The 18,275-nt window shown below is 34.1% G+C and overlaps 1 protein-coding gene across 1 annotated transcript in view; it reads left to right on the top strand.

The window, feature by feature from the left end:
- LOC132119620 (inositol 1,4,5-trisphosphate receptor type 1-like) overlaps positions 1–18,275 on the top strand; it is a 118,522-nt gene that overhangs the window by 12,249 nt on the left and 87,998 nt on the right. Inside the window, exons 4-13 of the mRNA XM_059529742.1 lie at positions 7,040–7,155; positions 7,575–7,661; positions 7,942–8,100; positions 10,589–10,687; positions 11,073–11,156; positions 11,228–11,374; positions 12,947–13,051; positions 13,440–13,484; positions 13,581–13,610; positions 15,282–15,436. Coding sequence (XP_059385725.1) covers positions 7,040–7,155; positions 7,575–7,661; positions 7,942–8,100; positions 10,589–10,687; positions 11,073–11,156; positions 11,228–11,374; positions 12,947–13,051; positions 13,440–13,484; positions 13,581–13,610; positions 15,282–15,436 — 1,027 coding nt within the window. The remainder of the gene's footprint in view (positions 1–7,039; positions 7,156–7,574; positions 7,662–7,941; positions 8,101–10,588; positions 10,688–11,072; positions 11,157–11,227; positions 11,375–12,946; positions 13,052–13,439; positions 13,485–13,580; positions 13,611–15,281; positions 15,437–18,275) is intronic.

Genomic DNA, 18,275 nt, shown 5'->3' with positions numbered 1-18,275 from the left:
TGTGATGCTTACATTTATGTTCTAGCTGTTCTTTCTCAAAAATGAAAGTGAATGGGTTAGTAAGCTTTCAGGATGACAAAAAAGCAACCTAACAATTCATGAATGTGGTCCATATGTTGATAATTTTATGTATTTTTTTTTTTAAATCTTCTGCCGATGTAGTTTTAAAATCTAACTTGCATATACATACACTTCTGTTTATTGCAAAGACTTTTTAATGTTTTTGAAAGAAGTTTTTTGTTTACTAAGGCTGCATTTATGAAATATTACAATTTAAAATGAAAAATATAAATGCTTTTAAATAGAAAACAGTTATGTATTCATGTCTTCAGTGTCACATGATCCTTCAGAAATCATTCTATTATGCCGATTTGCTGCTCAAATTTGCAGTGTTGAAAACAGTTGTGCTGCTTAATATTTTTTATTTTTTCATGTAAAAGTCTTAACTTCTCCAAACAGCGAATCAGTCGCTCCGACACAGATCTCTGTGGTTGTTCATGAGGATGAGTGAATGTGGCAGGTGGATGAGGCTCTGTCAGCTTGTTTTGTATGGCTGCGTGTTGGCTTTTCTGGAGTTCATTGTGTGTATCTTAACATATCTATCTATGTCTGCATGTATATTTTGTTTGTGTCAGCTTCATTAAACACCGATGGATGGGAAGCAGAATTATCCATTACTCTTGCTTCAGTGTGACAGACTTTGATGGACAGGTGTTGTGTTTTTATAGGGAATGATGGATGAAGCTGAGAGCCAGACAGCTCTAGTTTGAGCTAGTTCTCCCTTTCCAGTGTTATTTATATATATATATATATATTCTCAAGCTTTTTAGTGTTGGTTGAAGCAAAAAGTACTCTTTATTGAGAATACTCTAGAGATGTTTCCCTTTAACAAACACAACCCCTGTATTTCTATTTGATTTAATTTTATTATTTTTTTGACTAGATCTTTTTTTATTGCAATTTTTGTCAAGGAATTATACAATTTATTTACATATATTGAAATTAGTCATGAACAAAATAAATTAATAAATAAACAAATCAACAATTGAACAGACAATGGTCTACTCTCAGCAGCTTTTATGTTTAACGTTTTAGCATATTTGGAACTATTATTTTTAGCGGGATTACAAGATATCACAAGGAAAAATTGATTTTATTTGATAGAACAGTTAAAACTGGATAGGTAAAATCATCCAGAAGTCACTTTTGAATGTAATGGAGTATTTCCTCAACCAGTTTCCTTACACTGTTCTTTATTGATGTCTCCCCGGTAGCTAACCAGTCGTGTTTCTTCATGCTAACAATAAGATGGCCTTCTCCTTCAGCTGTACTCCACCCAGCTACTGTTTCAGGCTGTTGTCATCTTTCAGCTAAACCTCTCTCGTCTGCCCTCTTCTGCTACTTGACACCCTGAGCTTAATCGAAATGACCTCAGTCTGCCGAAATTGAGTCTCAAAATCCTCACATATGCTTATGTATTTATGAAGATCATTTCATAAGCTGTAAGATTGAAGAACATTTCAGGCCTAGAGTTGAGCAAATGACTGGCTCAAGTAAAGTAGAATTTCTTAAAGGGCTATTTAAATAAATACATAATATAAAAATTCTATCATTAGTGCCTGCATAGTTTTAAGTTTTTTTTTTTTTGTGGCAAATTATTCCTTTAACTTTACTCTTGTTAAAATAAATAAATTAATAAATAAATAAATTAAAATAACCTAAAAGACCCAATCCAATACATTAACACTGATTCTTTTAGACCATGAGCAACGCAGGTTTAAGGCTGCAGAAGCAAAACATTCTGCTCTGCCACTGATGGAAATGAGACTTAATTGGATGTATCTAAGTAAATGCAAAGTGCCTTGATGAGCTCGTGATATAGCAAGGTCATGTTTGCTCTGATCATGACTCGAGCTCTTCTGTACTGTCAGCTGTGGCTGCAGCAGATGGCTGTCACATTATTACTGATACCATATGCAAATATTAGGGAAAGTACTCATTTCATGACTGGCTTTGAATAACACTAGCTGCACTAACGCAGTCAGATGTGCACATAAAGTTTTACCGTAACCGGCTGCTGGTGTTACAGTTATAAACTTGTGGTGGAGCATTTGAATAGAAATGTTTTTCTTGAACTGAAAGTGTAGCTGGTAGCTGGTTCACAAATGCTGTTCACAAGGAAGCACTGTTTCCCCACTAACTGCATTATTTTTCAGTAGTGTGACAGAATGTTTTCACAGTGTAGCTTTGTGATACCAATGTATACCAATTATAGGTTCATGTAAAAAGAAAATTATTAAAATGATTTTTATAATTATTTTTAGTCTATTTATAAATGATTGTTTTATTAAATTTATTTATCATAATTTTGTTAAAATTGCTTTATATAAAATAATTTTAAATCAGTATCTTGAGTAGTGTAGTTACTTTAAAAAAAAAAAAGCTTTTTCAAACCGCTTCACGGCACTGTGTGTCATGTTTATATGCCAGGCTGGATTTTTTATTTATTTATGTATTTTTTGTGACAAATAAGATGTGGTCATGGTCAGTGGTCTCACCTGCTCCAAAAATCTCCAGTCAAAGGTGGACAATGTGTAAATGTAAATGGCTTTTTTAGGGTTAAATAATGAAATCGCTTTTTAAATAAAGTTGTATTTTTTTTTTAAAGGGCTGGTGTCTCAACACAGCTGCCACACACACACACACACACACACACACACACACACACACACACACACACACACACACACACCCCCACACACACCTCTGAACAGACATACGCTGATGCACTTCCTGTTTGATTGATGAGGCACAGCTGTGTAGGTGGACAGACACATCAGGCCTGGCTTCTACCGCAGCTTTCTCATACAGGATAAGCTGTGCTTACCAAACAAACAAAGTGAAAACTATAGACAGTGGCCTCAACCTAGATTATAATTTTTTTTTGTATTTGTAATTGATAAAAGACCTCTTCGGGACAAGTGTTGCAATTTAGCTTCAGCTACAAGCAGTATGGTACATGCATGGGATGACTCTTATTTCAGTTTCATCTATGTTTATTGTATCTGTCCCTAAACAATTAAAACATTAAATAATTAAATTAAAATGTCAAAAACAATGTTTAAAATTATTATTATTAATACTAAAAGTAAATGTTTTTACATAAATGTTTGGAATGGTATTACGGCATTACAAGTACATTGTAAACATTTTATTTCATTACGTTATGATACTGCTATTATGAGCAAGGCTTAGGCTTTCATGGGGGAAACACCTGAGCCTTTTCTGAAATAATACAGTATCTTTTACCTCCCTTTTCTCCTGCTCTCTGTAGGTAGATGTAGCAGAGCAAGTAGTGGTAGGGCTTTGCTCACTGCGCTTCTGCTTTGAGAGATTGCCACGACTAAATCTTTAGATCCCTCATGGTATTAATAGGCTGCTTAAGCTGTTTAAAAGGCCTGGTTCCCAGAGAGCCTTGCAGTGTCATTTAAAAGTTTGCCCTTCCTTTCTGATCATGGGTCACGGCCACAAACGTAGATCCAGGGTCGTGTGAGGAGCAGCAGCCCTCTTTAGCATATTGCCAAGAAACACCCATTCAGTTTATATCCTGTGAATTTTAGTGATGACCATGGGCAACAAGATAGTGATCATTTTGGTATCTGTGAGTGTCTCAGAAACTTTGGCTAACAAATACATGTCCAGCATGTGAGTTTTGTTCAGTTAAAATGGATGGTAAAATAGACCATAGATCTGTAATTGTGCACTTTTTTTTTTTTTCTCTACAAAAGTAAAGTGCCTAAAGCTGAATGTAAGCTACAGTACATTAACCATTTCCCTCAAGGAATTTTTTCATTCCTCTTATTGTAATCATCTCAGATAGGGCTTTGAATCTCAGACCGGTTTTGCTTACTACAGAAAAAAAAACATGAAGAACATGAACGGTTGTGTCTGTTGGCTCTGGAACAGACGTGTGATTCCTGCCGTAGCATTAGGAGTAATGCCTTTGACATCTCATGACACTAATTTGCTCAGCGTTGATGTGAATTTGTGAAAGTCTGTATGTAGATAGTATTTGAGTACATTTATGCACATTTAGTACATTTTGTGTGAGCAGGCCTTCTGACAGGGTACACAGATAACTATAAGTAGATATCTATTAAGATAACTATATTAGCATCCACGTGTACACACAATAACATTATTTATTATAATTGCGCAAACTGCATTGCTGTAATATCAGCTGATATTGTATATATTTATAGGAGAAATGTAGTGCATAGTTAATTGTTTATGCTCATTTGTTTTATTTTTACCTTTTATGGTTATTTAATTCCTAATTTATAGTTGAGTTTAAACCACTAATAATTTATAATATTAACACTGGTAAAGGTAATATTTAGAAAATTTCAGAATATAATTTTTCTTTTAATGCTGTACATAATTCATAAATGCATAAATTCAGCATTTAAAGTGGGTGATTTTTATTAATTTATTTTTGATCATTCAAACAAATAGTATAGGATTTTAATATTTGCCATTTATCTGTTTTCTGCCATTATATTATTTGGCTCATCAGTATTGGCTATAATGTTAATATTTCTGGTCAAAATACCGTACAATTAGTGTTATTATTGCAAAATCATGGTAAATGTTTGTAAATGGAGTGGCGGTACAGTGTAAAAAAAAAACATGAATTTAATAGTAAAAGACTGTAAAAAGGCTAAAATAAAAACCTGTTAAATGGTTAATGGTAAATTCCCCTACTATATACTGTATACGTTAAAAACTGTATTGGACATTACATGTAGTTTTGAGATAGCATACTGTTTTTGGAAGTGAAAATAACTGTAAATTTACATTCACAGAATTCCCTGCATGTGTTGTTGAACTGGCTACGTTTCTTCTTAGTTTTTTCCTATCAATTTTGTATATTATGATTGTGTGTTACACATAATGTTGTTAAATGAATGTTTATTGCATTATTTCAGTTTCATGTGTTTTTTTATTTCCACAGCTGCCTTTTTTATTTTATTTTATTTTATTTTTTACAGTGTAGGGTTTTCTTTTAAAACTGTGCATTCTTCTGTAAGTTTGTGTCCATAACTGTTTGACAGCCTGTAGTGTTTGTTTTGGTGTGGTCTGACTCTCTGTGGTTTAGCATGCTTACTCCTTCTCATCTCTTAGTTTAACCTAGCATTGCCCTTCGGCATCATCAACCTACATTTCTTTCCATCATTCCTTCTCATCGGCATCCTCCCCTCAAATGCACGTTCCCCTCAAATGCTCCTCTCCTAACTTTCCACCTCCCCTTTTTAGTGCCCCCCCCACCTCTAGTTCCCTGGTCGCTAATCCCTGAGCGTTAGCGTTAGCGGTGGCCGCATTTCTCCATGCGCTCTGCGGTCGTAGTGCTATTTTTACCAGTCACACTTTATCATGTCCTCTTAGGTGTCTTCCCTCCCTTCCTGTTAGTCTTTCCTTCCTTTTACAGACTGTCAGGTTCCCGGCACTCAGTGCAGTCCTGTCCAATCATGATAAGATAAGAGTGTAACTGGTTCTCAAGGATCATAACCTGCTGGTTAACATCATGAAGATAGTATCTCATCCTCAGAGTTTATATATGTGTACCCTACAATGAGCAAGGGATGTTTCACCTAATAAAAAGTGTATTAAATGATCTTTATTATTATTATTATACATATAAATATGTATATTGTTAGAATTTCATATGTAATTGTGATCATTTTATTTATTTTGGCATTGCAAGTGCATCAAACACTGTATTGTATAAGACTGTTAGAACATTTACTGGTTCTCGGCATAATTTGCTTCTCAGCATAAAATGCTTGTGTTCTCTGTGGTTTCTGGGGTTTTTCTAAATCGTTTTGGCTTGATGCTTCTTGGCTGAAAACATTGAAAGAGCATTTTTTTAATCACCCCAAATATCATAAATCCTATCACTAGTAATATAAGGCAAAATAAGTAAATATAATTTGAGGGATCATTCATGACTATAGCAAAAACAATAGTATGCTCAATAAATCGACTAATAACTTTTTTAAAGAAAGTGTTGCATTTTCAGTTTAATTTCAGTTTTAGTAAAAATTTGTAGATGAATATTTTTTTATGCTGATGAATAAAAATGATTTAAAATTCTCACTGTTTAATTATTTCTTTTTAAAATGGGACACATTTGTCGGCGCCGATAGCCTTGTGTGTAGCGCGATGACATACTGCACCGCTGCGCTTCGGGCGTCCTGTGTCCAAATCACGACTTGAGGACCTTTCCCAAACCTGCCCCTTTCTCTATCTCCCACTTCACTTCCTGTCATGTCTGATCTGTCCTATATCACAATAAAGGTAAAAATGCCCCCCAAAAACATGGGACACATTTACTTGAATAAGCTTTTACGATTACGAATTTGCTTGAATTTACTTGAATCCTATTAGAAACTAAATGAATTGTTCTAGACAGTTGTGTCTGCAGTCAAAGGTACCCTCATGATTTCATTGAATAATAAAGTGTACCATTAAGTGGGTCACAGTGTCCCTGAGATTAACCTGATTATATCCTTTCTAAAAATGGCTAAATACGGCTTTATGATTCAGTACTGATGGACATATGGGTCTTTGTTTTGTGTCTGAAAGGTCAGTTAGTCCAGTATTTTCCCAACATCAACATCAGTTTCAAGGGGGGCTTGAAAAGATTTACCTCTAAAAGATAAATAATAATGTATTAAAGGCATATTCATGATTTTTTTTAGAGAATTTTTTAAAGGAAGGAAAAACAAATAAAAATGATATTTAGATAAATAGTGAATACCCTACATAATTTACAGTGATGTTTAAATTAAAGAGAATACATTTCTGGTTTGGTGTTGATGAAGTCGTAGCCCTGATCCTTGGGATGAAGTTGGGCCTTACTGTAGGTTTACTGTACATACTAAAAAAAAAAAAAAACATTTCTGCACAGTATAAAGGCAGATAAAAATGTTTGTGTGAACTTAAGTTGTTTTTGTGCATTTTCTGCTTTTCCTTCCAGACTGTCAGTTCAAGTTGTGTCCAATGAACAGGTACTCAGCCCAGAAACAGTTCTGGAAAGCTGCAAAACCTGGTGGAAACAACACCACAGACACTGTACTCCTCAATAAATTACATGTGAGTTCAATATGTGCCACATTTTGGTTTTGTGGATCCAGGCTTAAATGCCTCTTATGGAAGCTTGTTTTTACCAAGGGATACAAAAATAAAATAAAAAATAATAAATTGTTTTTTGTAAAAAAAATAAATAAAAAAATAGTGAGATGTAAACTTCAAATTCTGAGAATTTTTTTATAGCCTGTTGGGAACCATACCCCTCGTTATGAATCTTATTGAATCTTTAATTAAATTGTACATAAATTAAGTGTATTTTTTTGTATTAAATATGACAGTAAATATGGTTCATTTTCATTACCTATATATTAAATAATTCATTTAAATTTTATTGTATAAACTTGTCTAGACCTATCATTTATGTGAATTTATATACAGTATTTGTTGTCGTTTTATTTTGCATTTTCACCTTTATTTTTCAGCATGCTGCTGATCTAGAGAAGAAACAGAATGAATCAGAAAACCGGAAGCTGCTGGGAACGGTGATACAGTACGGAAATGTTATTCAGGTAGGTCAGCCAGCTGGCAGATGGGAGGTAGAGGGACTTCACTGTGCCATTGAGGTCTTGGCAGGACAGAAATCCATTGTTCAGTGTTATTTTAGTGTGTGTGTCATTGAGCTTGCATTCATAATTGTTCTACATAATTTATCATAATGTAAGACTGTGCCATGTGACCTTGAGTATGTTCATGTGTATAGCTAAATGGGTTCCATGGGTATACCAGCTTTTTTACATAATGTTCCTTGCACTATAAAAATTGGACATTTGTGTGGTTTCCATTTTGCAGCTGTTGCATTTAAAAAGCAATAAGTACCTTACGGTCAATAAACGACTGCCTGCTTTGCTGGAAAAGAACGCCATGCGTGTGACGCTGGACTCGGCTGGAAATGAAGGCTCCTGGTTCTACATACAGCCCTTTTACAAACTCCGCTCCATAGGAGACAGTGTAAGTGAAAAAAAACACACAGTTTAAACAGTTCAAATAAACTGGGGTCAGATAAAAAAAAAAAAAGTACTCTCCCTCCAGCCGTATTTACCATTATAGTGTGGTAACAATTCTAGGTGGCAAGTTTGCAAAGCCTTGTTTACTTAAATTTATTAATGTTTTCTAGCTTACATTTTTACTGCTCAAAGCTAACATGCTTTTGAGCATTTTTCTTCATGAATATATGTAGATAAACTAACGTTAAAAAGTTTAGGGTCTTTAAGTATTAAAATCTCTTTTTCAGCCACCAAGGCTGCATTCATTTGAATAAATATATATTTTAAAATGTAATTTATTCCTGTGATGCAAAGCTGAATTTTTTAGCATCATTACTCAGTATCACATGATCCTTCAGACATCATTGTAATTTTATGATATACTGCTCAAGAAACATGTTTTATTATTATCAATGTTGTGCTGTTTACTATTTTATGGAAACTGTAATAGATTTTTTCCCCATTATCTTTGATAAATAGAAAGTTTAAAGGAACAATATTTAATGAAAATAGAAATATTTTAGATTTTTTCTTTTTAGAAAATGCTTTTACTATCATCCCTGCTGAATAGTGTTAAGTTATGACACTATTGTGGATAATGCAGTCAACATAGGACTGCATTATATCCTACAACATCTAGACAAACCAGGGACTTATGTTAAACTCCTGTTTGTGGACTTCAGTATGGCTTTCAATACAATCATCCCAGCACTCTGTCAGTGGATCACCAAGCTTTCTGACAGATAGGCAACAGCTAGTGAGACTGCAGAAATTCATGTCAAACAGCCTCACCATAAGCACTGGTGTCCCTCAGGGATGTGTTCTCTGCCCACTGCTCTTCTCTTTTTACTCTTTACGACTGCACCTCTACTTACTCCTCTGTCAAGCTCCTGAAGTTTGCAGATGACACCACAGTCATCTGCGTCATCCAGGACAGTGATGAGTCTGCATATACTGTAGAAGCGAGGTTGCGCAGTCTTAACAACCTGGAGTTCAACACGCTCAAAACAGTGGTGATGATTGTAGACTTCAGTAAAAGTCATTCAAATTCTTTTTTTTTTCTTTCTTTTTTTTATTACTGACATCAGAGTTTTTAGCAGTAGCGTATATCGTGGTATTTACTGCCCAAAGACAACTTCTACAGAGGTGAGCAGCAATGAGAAATGTTGTCCTGCAAATTGTGCCAAATTATATAAATGCAGAAGCCTACACTTGTTTTCAAGCAGTCTTAGTCAATTCCTTGGTGTAAGGCTGAATTTAGAACTTAATAAATGGAACTTGGATTGTCAAATTTGCTATGCTATGTACCGGGGCTCTAAATGGCCTGAGCTGTAGATCCAACTTTTAACCATCTGGAAAAGATGTAATCTAAACAGAACCAGACATAAAACAGTCTTCGTTTGCTCCATTAGATGTTTTTGTATGGGGGACATGGGGTGTCATCCGCTGCTGATCTCTGGGGTAAAGCGTATTTTTACATCAGCTTCCAGTGACCATTACATGATGTCAGAGCTCACAGCATTGAATTCCCCTGCTAATGCCATTAAAATGGCCTCTGTGGCAGAACATCACTGACACCGAGCCTCTGTAACGAAAAGCCTCTACAATAGTTTGAAACTAAATGGAGCCTTGTCTTATATAAATGAATGCAAAACTGTGGCACTACTTAAATTTGGTTGTCTTGATCTATACAGTTTAAAAGCAGTTAGTGAAATGAGTTTAAATACAGTATATTACAATTTCTTTATTTTAAGATTAGTAGATTTCAGTATACATCAAAATCTGTTATATAGATGCGTTATTGAATTTTTTTGTGTATGTGCCAGTCTGCTAGGCAGTAATTTAGTTATAAAGTTAAAGTTTCAATGTCTTCTAGGTTAGGGTGGTAGAAAAACACAATCATTTAGTTAAAAAAATAACCAGTTTATTTAATATAAAATAATATATTTAATGAATTGTTTATTAATAAACAATTAATTAATTAATTAATGGATGATCTTAATAAATTACAAATGAATAATAATACATTGTATCTTATCCTTGTTTTTTTATACATTGTCTTATAATTTTTAAATTATATTTTCTACATTGTTGAACATTCTATTTCTGATGTTTTTATTTCTGATTTATTTTTGTTAAATTTAATTCTACGTTCAGAAGGTCATAAAAAGCATTTCACTTCACATCATAGTGTATGCTTGTGAGTTTGACCAAAAAATACAATTAATTTAATAAATTTATTAATTTTATTCAAATCTGTTCAGATTATTTAGTTGCTTGCTTGCATATTTATTTACTTACTTTCCTGGCTTTACCTCCCAGTTGTTGACGTGACAGTCATTTCATGTAAGTCCCAAAAAAATTGTGAGGGACAGCCTGTCAATGCTCATGCTACAACCACAAACAATTTCTTCACAAAACATGTTCTAATTTTGAGCTTTTTTCTCATTTAGGTTGTTATTGGGGACAAAGTGGTTTTGAATCCAGTAAATGCAGGACAGCCTCTACATGCCAGCAGCCATCAGTTGGTAGACAATCCTGGCTGCAACGAGGTTTATCTGCTTTTTCTTTCAGTTTTATACTTTTGTGCATTACACCATGTAGTGTGAATGTATGTAAATAACACTATAAGTACAATTTTGCTCTTAATGGCTTGGCAATAAATGCTTTAAATGGAAACGTACTGTCTGTAAACCATCGCTAAATTAACTTCTGCTGCATAAAACTGGAATTAATGTCTATGCAATTAAAACATCTTGAACACAGTGTTAGTGTGAAAGCTATTATGCTATGATAACATGAATTTAAGAGCCACTTTCTCTGCCAGAATGTCTCTGCATTGTGAATGATTGTTTTTAGTAAGTGCTCATGCTCAAAAAATACCACAGTTTGTCTTATGACGCCCCCTCCTCCCTTTGTCCTCTCCGTTCTCCTCAGGTGAACTCTGTGAACTGCAACACTAGCTGGAAGATTGTTTTATTTATGAAATGGAGTGACAACAAGGAAGCCATTCTTAAAGGAGTAGGTGCCTCACAGACACATGATATATGTTAGAATGTGATGTTGCTTATAACTTCTTTCTGGCTGCTAAGGGTGACGTGGTTCGGCTGTTTCATGCCGAGCAGGAGAAGTTTCTAACTTGCGATGAACACAGGAAGAACCAATATGTGTTCCTGCGAACCACTGGCCGCCAGTCCGCTACCTCTGCCACTAGCAGCAAAGCATTGTGGGAAGTGGAGGTGAGTTGCATGTGTTGTCGATTAAGATAATCTTCACAAATTAACAGGAGTTCATTAAATGACGTAAATACTATCGCCAGAAATAAAAACTAAAATAAGGTTACAAACTGACTACAACACAGTCACTTGACTTATGTCACCAACGATATGCTTCCCCCAACTCTATTAATCTTAAATTCAATCTTTATTTAAAATCTACAAGTTGAAAAGTTTGTGTTTGCAAGAGTCCGAGTATAAACAATGAGGCTGTGAAAGGGGACTAGTGAGAAGTCCTAGAGCTTTCCTCTTTGGCTTTATAATGTTTATTCACTTTTTTTTGTTATTTAGCGAGTGTGGAACAACAAAATTATGTCGTTTTTTTGTGATCTCTCATAACTCAACATTTAACTACAAAATAATCACAAAAACAAACAGCAGAAAGCGTTATGTGTCTGTGCATAAGGTCTTACGCCTGTTTCACACATACTACGTCTGCAGTGCGTATGCGTTGCGTATTCTTTTACACACCCATATTAACGGATTCCAGCGATCACACTGCACGCGATTGTGGATTGTGTATACTATTTAAAGCCTACTGTGTTTTACACACAACACATGGGTTTTTGGCTAGGTTTAAAACAAGAAAAAGAGCAACTTTATATAAACAAGGCGACCTAATATATGCACTTTTATAGAGGCAGGAAAACGAAGTTATTTAAGACCCGTTGGATTGCTTGTAATAAAGATTTAAATTCAAAAGGCACGAGAGTCGACTGTTTCTGTCAGTGGTGAGTTTTAATTTGAAATGTTTGTGATAGCCTAACAAGAAAAGTAGGTTAAATGTTGTGTTTAAATGTTTTGCCGTTTGCTTCAGCAACTTATTATACAAACCTAGCAGTCAAATGCATGAGTAATACGTTGTTTATATTTGAGTTTAAATTCATGTCTATGAAAGATTGTTCCTGTACTATGATAAAAGAGTATCACAATGCTTGAAATCAAAATAATGGACAAATGTTGTGTTTGTGGCCTAAACAGCCGCGGATCAGTAGTGGACTGTAAACGCATCCTGTGTGAAAGCACAATGAGTCCGTGCTGCTTCTGCACCACATACGTAACGCACACGGACTGCAGACGGAGTATGTGTGAAACAGGCTTTTTTTTAATTTGTCTTATGAAGTATTCTAATTTGTTGAGTTTTTGTTAAATATTAGCCAAAATCATCACAATTGAAAGAACCAAAGGCTTAAACTACTTCAATCTGTATGCATTGAATTTAATACACCAGTTTCACAATTGATTACTGAAATTAACTTTTCAACGACAATTTAATTTATTGAAATGCACCTGTAAATAGAGTATGTGCCTTCCATACATAATAAAACATAACTTTGTGGCAAAAACATAGAAACATCTTTTACTTACTATATTAATTTGCTTTGTCAGTATTGTTGTGGGTTGTAATTCTTTTGCTGTTGTAGGCTGTAAGAACATTCATCAGCCAATCAGATTAAAGCATTCAACAGCTCCATAGTGTGTATATATATCTATCTAAACGCTAACTGTGATATTCCTCCCAATCTCATGTTTCAGGTGGTTCATCATGACCCATGTCGTGGTGGTGCCGGTTACTGGAATAGTCTTTTCAGGTTCAAACACTTGGCCACAGGACACTACCTGGCAGCAGAGGTGAGTGAGGTGTGTTCTACTAGCCTGGGATCCTCCCTCAGCTGTTCCCAGATCAGCACTAACCTCTCCCACTGGGTAGGGAACCTTACTAACTTCCTCTAGATTTTCTCTGCAGTCTGTAAGAATTTCAGCATCACAGCCTCAAACCTGACTTGAGCTGATTTTTGCTCCGTAAGATGCCAAATTGGTTAAATCTTACATAGTGCAGCTTTAATCACTTCCGTGGTGCTGTTGTTTGAACGTGGCTAGCTTGGGTAGCCAGAAATGTTTAAGGATATTTTGACATAAACCAGAAAAAAAAGGGATCAATCAATTTCCTGATCAGTTGCATGTCAAATAAAATAATCTGATTCCTTTAGCATTTTGAGGACATTTTTGGTGCTTTATCTGTCCACAGGTTAATCCTGACTATGAGGAAGAGTCACAGGAATCACGTTCATCTGTAAGTAGTTATATTTCTGTTGAATAGATGGCATATAATTTGGGTGTATTATCAGCTTATCTAAACTGCTGTCTGAATTTTTGATTTCTTTTCCAGGTGGCAGATTTTTCACCCTTTAACTTCCAGGTACTGTCAGACCTGCTCACATACAACGCTTGTGTAGCTTCATCTTCATGTCAAAGGCCTTTAGTTGTTCCCTATAATTCTCTTTGCATAGCTCCACATTTTTCTATACAGTATGTGTTTGTGTTTTGTGCAGTTTTGTTTGATTTTATTGCTCATTATAGATTTAAAATGTGGTTCTGTACGTTATGATATATTAACAGCGTTTGTGGGCAAAATTCAGTCAGTGTTATTTTAGTTTTATCTATAGACTATTTTAGAATTTATAAATATTTTGAATTGGCTTTTATTTTTTATTTGAATTGTTTTTATTTCATTTTTAGTCTTAGTAATTTTATGTTCGTTTTTTCTGTCTTTTTGATATTTCTAGATAGTTGTCATACAGTTTTATTTTCGTTTGAGTTTTAATAAAGTTAATACTTGAACTTAATATTAATTAATATTTCAGGTACTTGTTATTTCCGATTAATTTTCATCAGCCTTATTTAAATTATTGATTTGTTTTATATAGTTTAGTTTTGGTTTTAGTTTGAATGCACATCAAATTAAATATTAAAACACACATTATTTCGAAAGTTTAGCTACAAAACATGAAATGTAAATGTAAAATCCCTACCAGCACTGTCTGTGCAAAATTTAAATATCAGATATTAAAACTATTATTATTATAGAAAGTAAACCCTTTAACTTTTGCATTATTCGTGCATGGATACAGAATGGTGACCGTTTACATCCAAAGAGAAATATCCAAAATGTAGGAACTGTACTGACATATTTTAATGAACAAATAATGTAGTTATTTTAACATAGATACAAGCTTCACATTTCTATTTTTAAAACCTTAAAATGCATTACAGATTTATTAATTTTTTAAAATAAGAAAATCAGGAACAAGTCAAAATAATAATAATAATAATAATAATGATTTTATGACATAAATGCTGTTGAATCTAACTTGAATTGAACCCCCTAGAATATTACTTTGGAAAAAAAAAATATTAGTTTCATTTCAGAACAAAAATGCACTATTTAACTTAAAACAAATAAATGAAAAGGAAGTAATAAAAAAATTATTTAATAATTTGTTTAGCTGTTTTTTTTCTATTGAATTTATCATTTTATTTAACAGTTTATCATTTCTAGAATGTATTCTTTAACCAACCACAAGGCGGCACTATAGTTAAGTAAAGCAGTTTGAGCAGTGCAGCTTGTGACCTGTAGGTGGCAGTATAACACCACGACTCGTTTTAAGCGGTCCCTCCTGTTGCTAGTGTGCAGGACCTTACTAAGCTTTGCTCACTGTTCTCAATTTAATCATTGTTTCTTGATAACAGACCCTTTGAACAGGTTTGTGACATTTTGTGACAGTCTAGTGGAAATTTCCCCTGAGTTTCCCTGAAATGAACCAAGAACAGCAGTTAGCACTATTGTTGTCTTAAAAAAAAAAGGTAGACTTGTTTTGCTGGAACCCACATACACTTCACTGTGAGACTGATCAAGAGATTTCATATTCTTGGAAGCTCTGAGGAATTTCAGGTCACATGCGAACTTGTAAACATGGAAGTAAACATCTGCTAATGGCATCACTTAAGACCGTTTTTATCTCAGTAACATAACAATAAGCCGAGCGAAGTGTTGTGTCTTCATGGTTATGTGTTCTCCTCTCTGCTCTAGCTTGACTCAGAACATGAAGCTCTGCGAGCACGTCTGCGAACGCCCAACGAGAAGGTCATGTACACCCTCGTGTCGGTCCCCGATGGCAATGACATCTCCTCCATATTTGAGCTGGATCCCACCACCCTCAGAGGAGGAGACTCCCTCGTACCCAGGTACACATTGGACCGTTTTTGGTTCATACCAGTAAAGTCACTCAAGGTATAACCATCTCTAAATACAGTACAGGTTTAAATTTTACAGTTCAAAACTTAATATGTCATTAATTGATGTAGTGATACTATACAAACCTACCTGAACAGTCTTAATGTGCTTTTTAGAAGGCTATATGATGAATTAGGAATTAATGATTGAATGTTGCGTGAGCCCTGGATTTTAAACAATTGACAAAAATATGTATACGTGTGTGTGTGTACAGTCTGTGTGTGTATATATATATATATATATATATATATATATATACACACACACACGTACACACACATATACATACATACACACACACACACATACAGTACAGTCCAAAAGTTTGGAAACATTACTATTTTTAATGTTTTTGAAAGAAGTTTCTTCTGCTCATCAAGCCTGCATTTATTTGATCAAAAATACACAAAATAAAATGTAATATTGTGATATATTATTACAATTTAAAATAATTGTTTTTAAATTTATTTTAAATTTTATTAAATTTTAGGATCATTATCACATGATCCTTTAGAAATCATTCTAATATGATGATTCATTATCAAAGTTGGAAACAGTTCTGCTGCTTAATATTTTTTCAGAACATGTGATACTTTTTTAGGATACTTTGATGAAAAAAAACAAAAAAAAGAAACTATGTTTTTAAAATATAAATATTTTGTAATAACAATATACACTACTGGTCAGTAATTTGGGGGTCAGTAATTTTTTTTCTATCTTTTTTTTTTAAATAAAATCAATACTTTTATTCAGCAAGGATGTGTTAAATTGATTAAAAAGTGATAGTAAAGAAAATATATTATTAGAATTTTATTATTTTTATTTTGAATAAAAGCAGTTCTTTTTAACCTTGTATTCATCAAATATATTAGACAGCAGAACTGTTTCCAACACTCATAATAAATCAGAGTATTAGAATGATTTCTAAATGATCATGTGATAGACTGGATGTTACATGTGACACTGAAGGCTGGAGTAATGATGCTGAAAATTCAGCTTTGCATCACAGGAATAAATTATTTTTTTTAAGTATATTCAAATAGAAAACTATTATTTTAAGTTGTAATATTTCACAATATTACTATTTTTTCTGTATTTTTGATCAAATAAATGCAGGCTTGATGAGCAGAAGAAACTTCTATATATATATATACTGTATGTATATGTATATATTTATATATGTATATATACATACACATATACACACACACATAGCGTACACACAGGTAAGCAACAAACCAAACCACCAATGGATGAATTATAATTTACTGGGAAAAAAAATTGTCAAGTATAACACAATTTGCTGAGACACTGATGTAAATAATGTAAAACTGCAAAAAAATTTAAAAAGTGTCCTTTTTATGCAAAATGTAGTCTTTTCAGGAGTAAAATTTGATCTGTAAACACAGCAATTTACCCCACTAGATGACAAAATACAATTGTATATGATTTATTGGTGCATGCAGAGGCTGTGTTGGCAGGTCAGGGTTAATCAGTCTTTGAGTTGGAGTGGCAGGCTTGCTGCTGTCAGTTTGAGCTCAGAGTAATGTGAGATTCCTGTTTATGACCATTTCATGCCTCTTTCTCTGATTCCCTCACTTTCTGTTGCCTGAAAAAGTTGTGTAGAGTGAAACATGATCAGACTTAAGATTTTGCCCCAGACTGTGGACATGAAAGCCCATCCAAAATACATGCAGCAGCTGGTTATGTTTTTAGGCCTGCAGGATATTTGAATTAAGTAGAAAACAACACTAAATGAACCAAATGAGAAAACAGACTTGTGTGTCTGATTCTTGCAGCTATGGATATAAGTCACAGGACATATGTCATTTTGCAAACACACATTTTCCTGGTTCTGAAAGTCACCTATATCTCATGATGTCTTGGATCTCTTGAGGTCTGGTGACTCTTTTTGTTTGTTTTTAACTCTTTAACAAGAGAGAAGCTAAACTTGGAAAAATGCACACATGAGATCACGTCTACTCACGCATCCGTCACACTCTTTGTCCACATTCCACAAAACCCAAAAGCTTCTAGGGTGGAGCGTGCATGTGTCACATTCTGTGTGTGTGTGTGTTTTCCTCATTTAGATACCTGTAAATTCTGATTTTTCTTTCTGAAAATAGCCAGGAAAGTCCCAACAGGGTGAGGAGGCAGGAAATCAGGGTGACCGTGCACTTTGCCAGCATGATATCTTTCCATGTTGTTGAAACATGTTGCTAAAACAGAAGCCAGATTTTGCGTAACCATCCACCCCCAGATTCCCTTATTTATATAACCAATCACTTGGAAAGTGGTTTTTATGAAGTAATCTTCCTTACAGCTCAGAATCAGAACATAATGGGGGATATTCAGTTTTGAGATTTAATGAGTGAATCGCACGAAGATGTCCAGATTATAGTTAACTGCAGTATGTAATTGTGTTTATATGTAATTTAAATGTACAAAACTGATTTAATATACATAGAAAGAATATCAAATGCAAGTAAAGTGTCTATTTTACTGTTTCAGATAACTTTTGAGATTATTATGTTCCTTCGTCATTCAGCATTTAAAAAAAAAGTATAAAAAAAAAATTCCAAAACTTTTGGAGTTGACCGCATGTTTTAGAGGTGACAATCTCTCTCACACATGCACCAAAGGAAAAAAAATGGCCAAATCATGTCCTGGGTGAAGTATTTCTTTACGTCAGTATTGGTCTTTGTACCATTATTAAAACATTTTTTTAATTGCTTCCTCTCATGCAATTTGTCACAATCCTCCACTGAGTATAAACTTGACTCATTGTCT

The sequence above is a fragment of the Carassius carassius genome, chromosome 38, assembly GCF_963082965.1.
Source record: "Carassius carassius chromosome 38, fCarCar2.1, whole genome shotgun sequence".
Lineage (NCBI taxonomy): Eukaryota > Metazoa > Chordata > Actinopteri > Cypriniformes > Cyprinidae > Carassius > Carassius carassius.
Note: the sequence above shows the minus strand (reverse complement) of the source record. Positions and strands in the feature narration are given on the sequence as shown.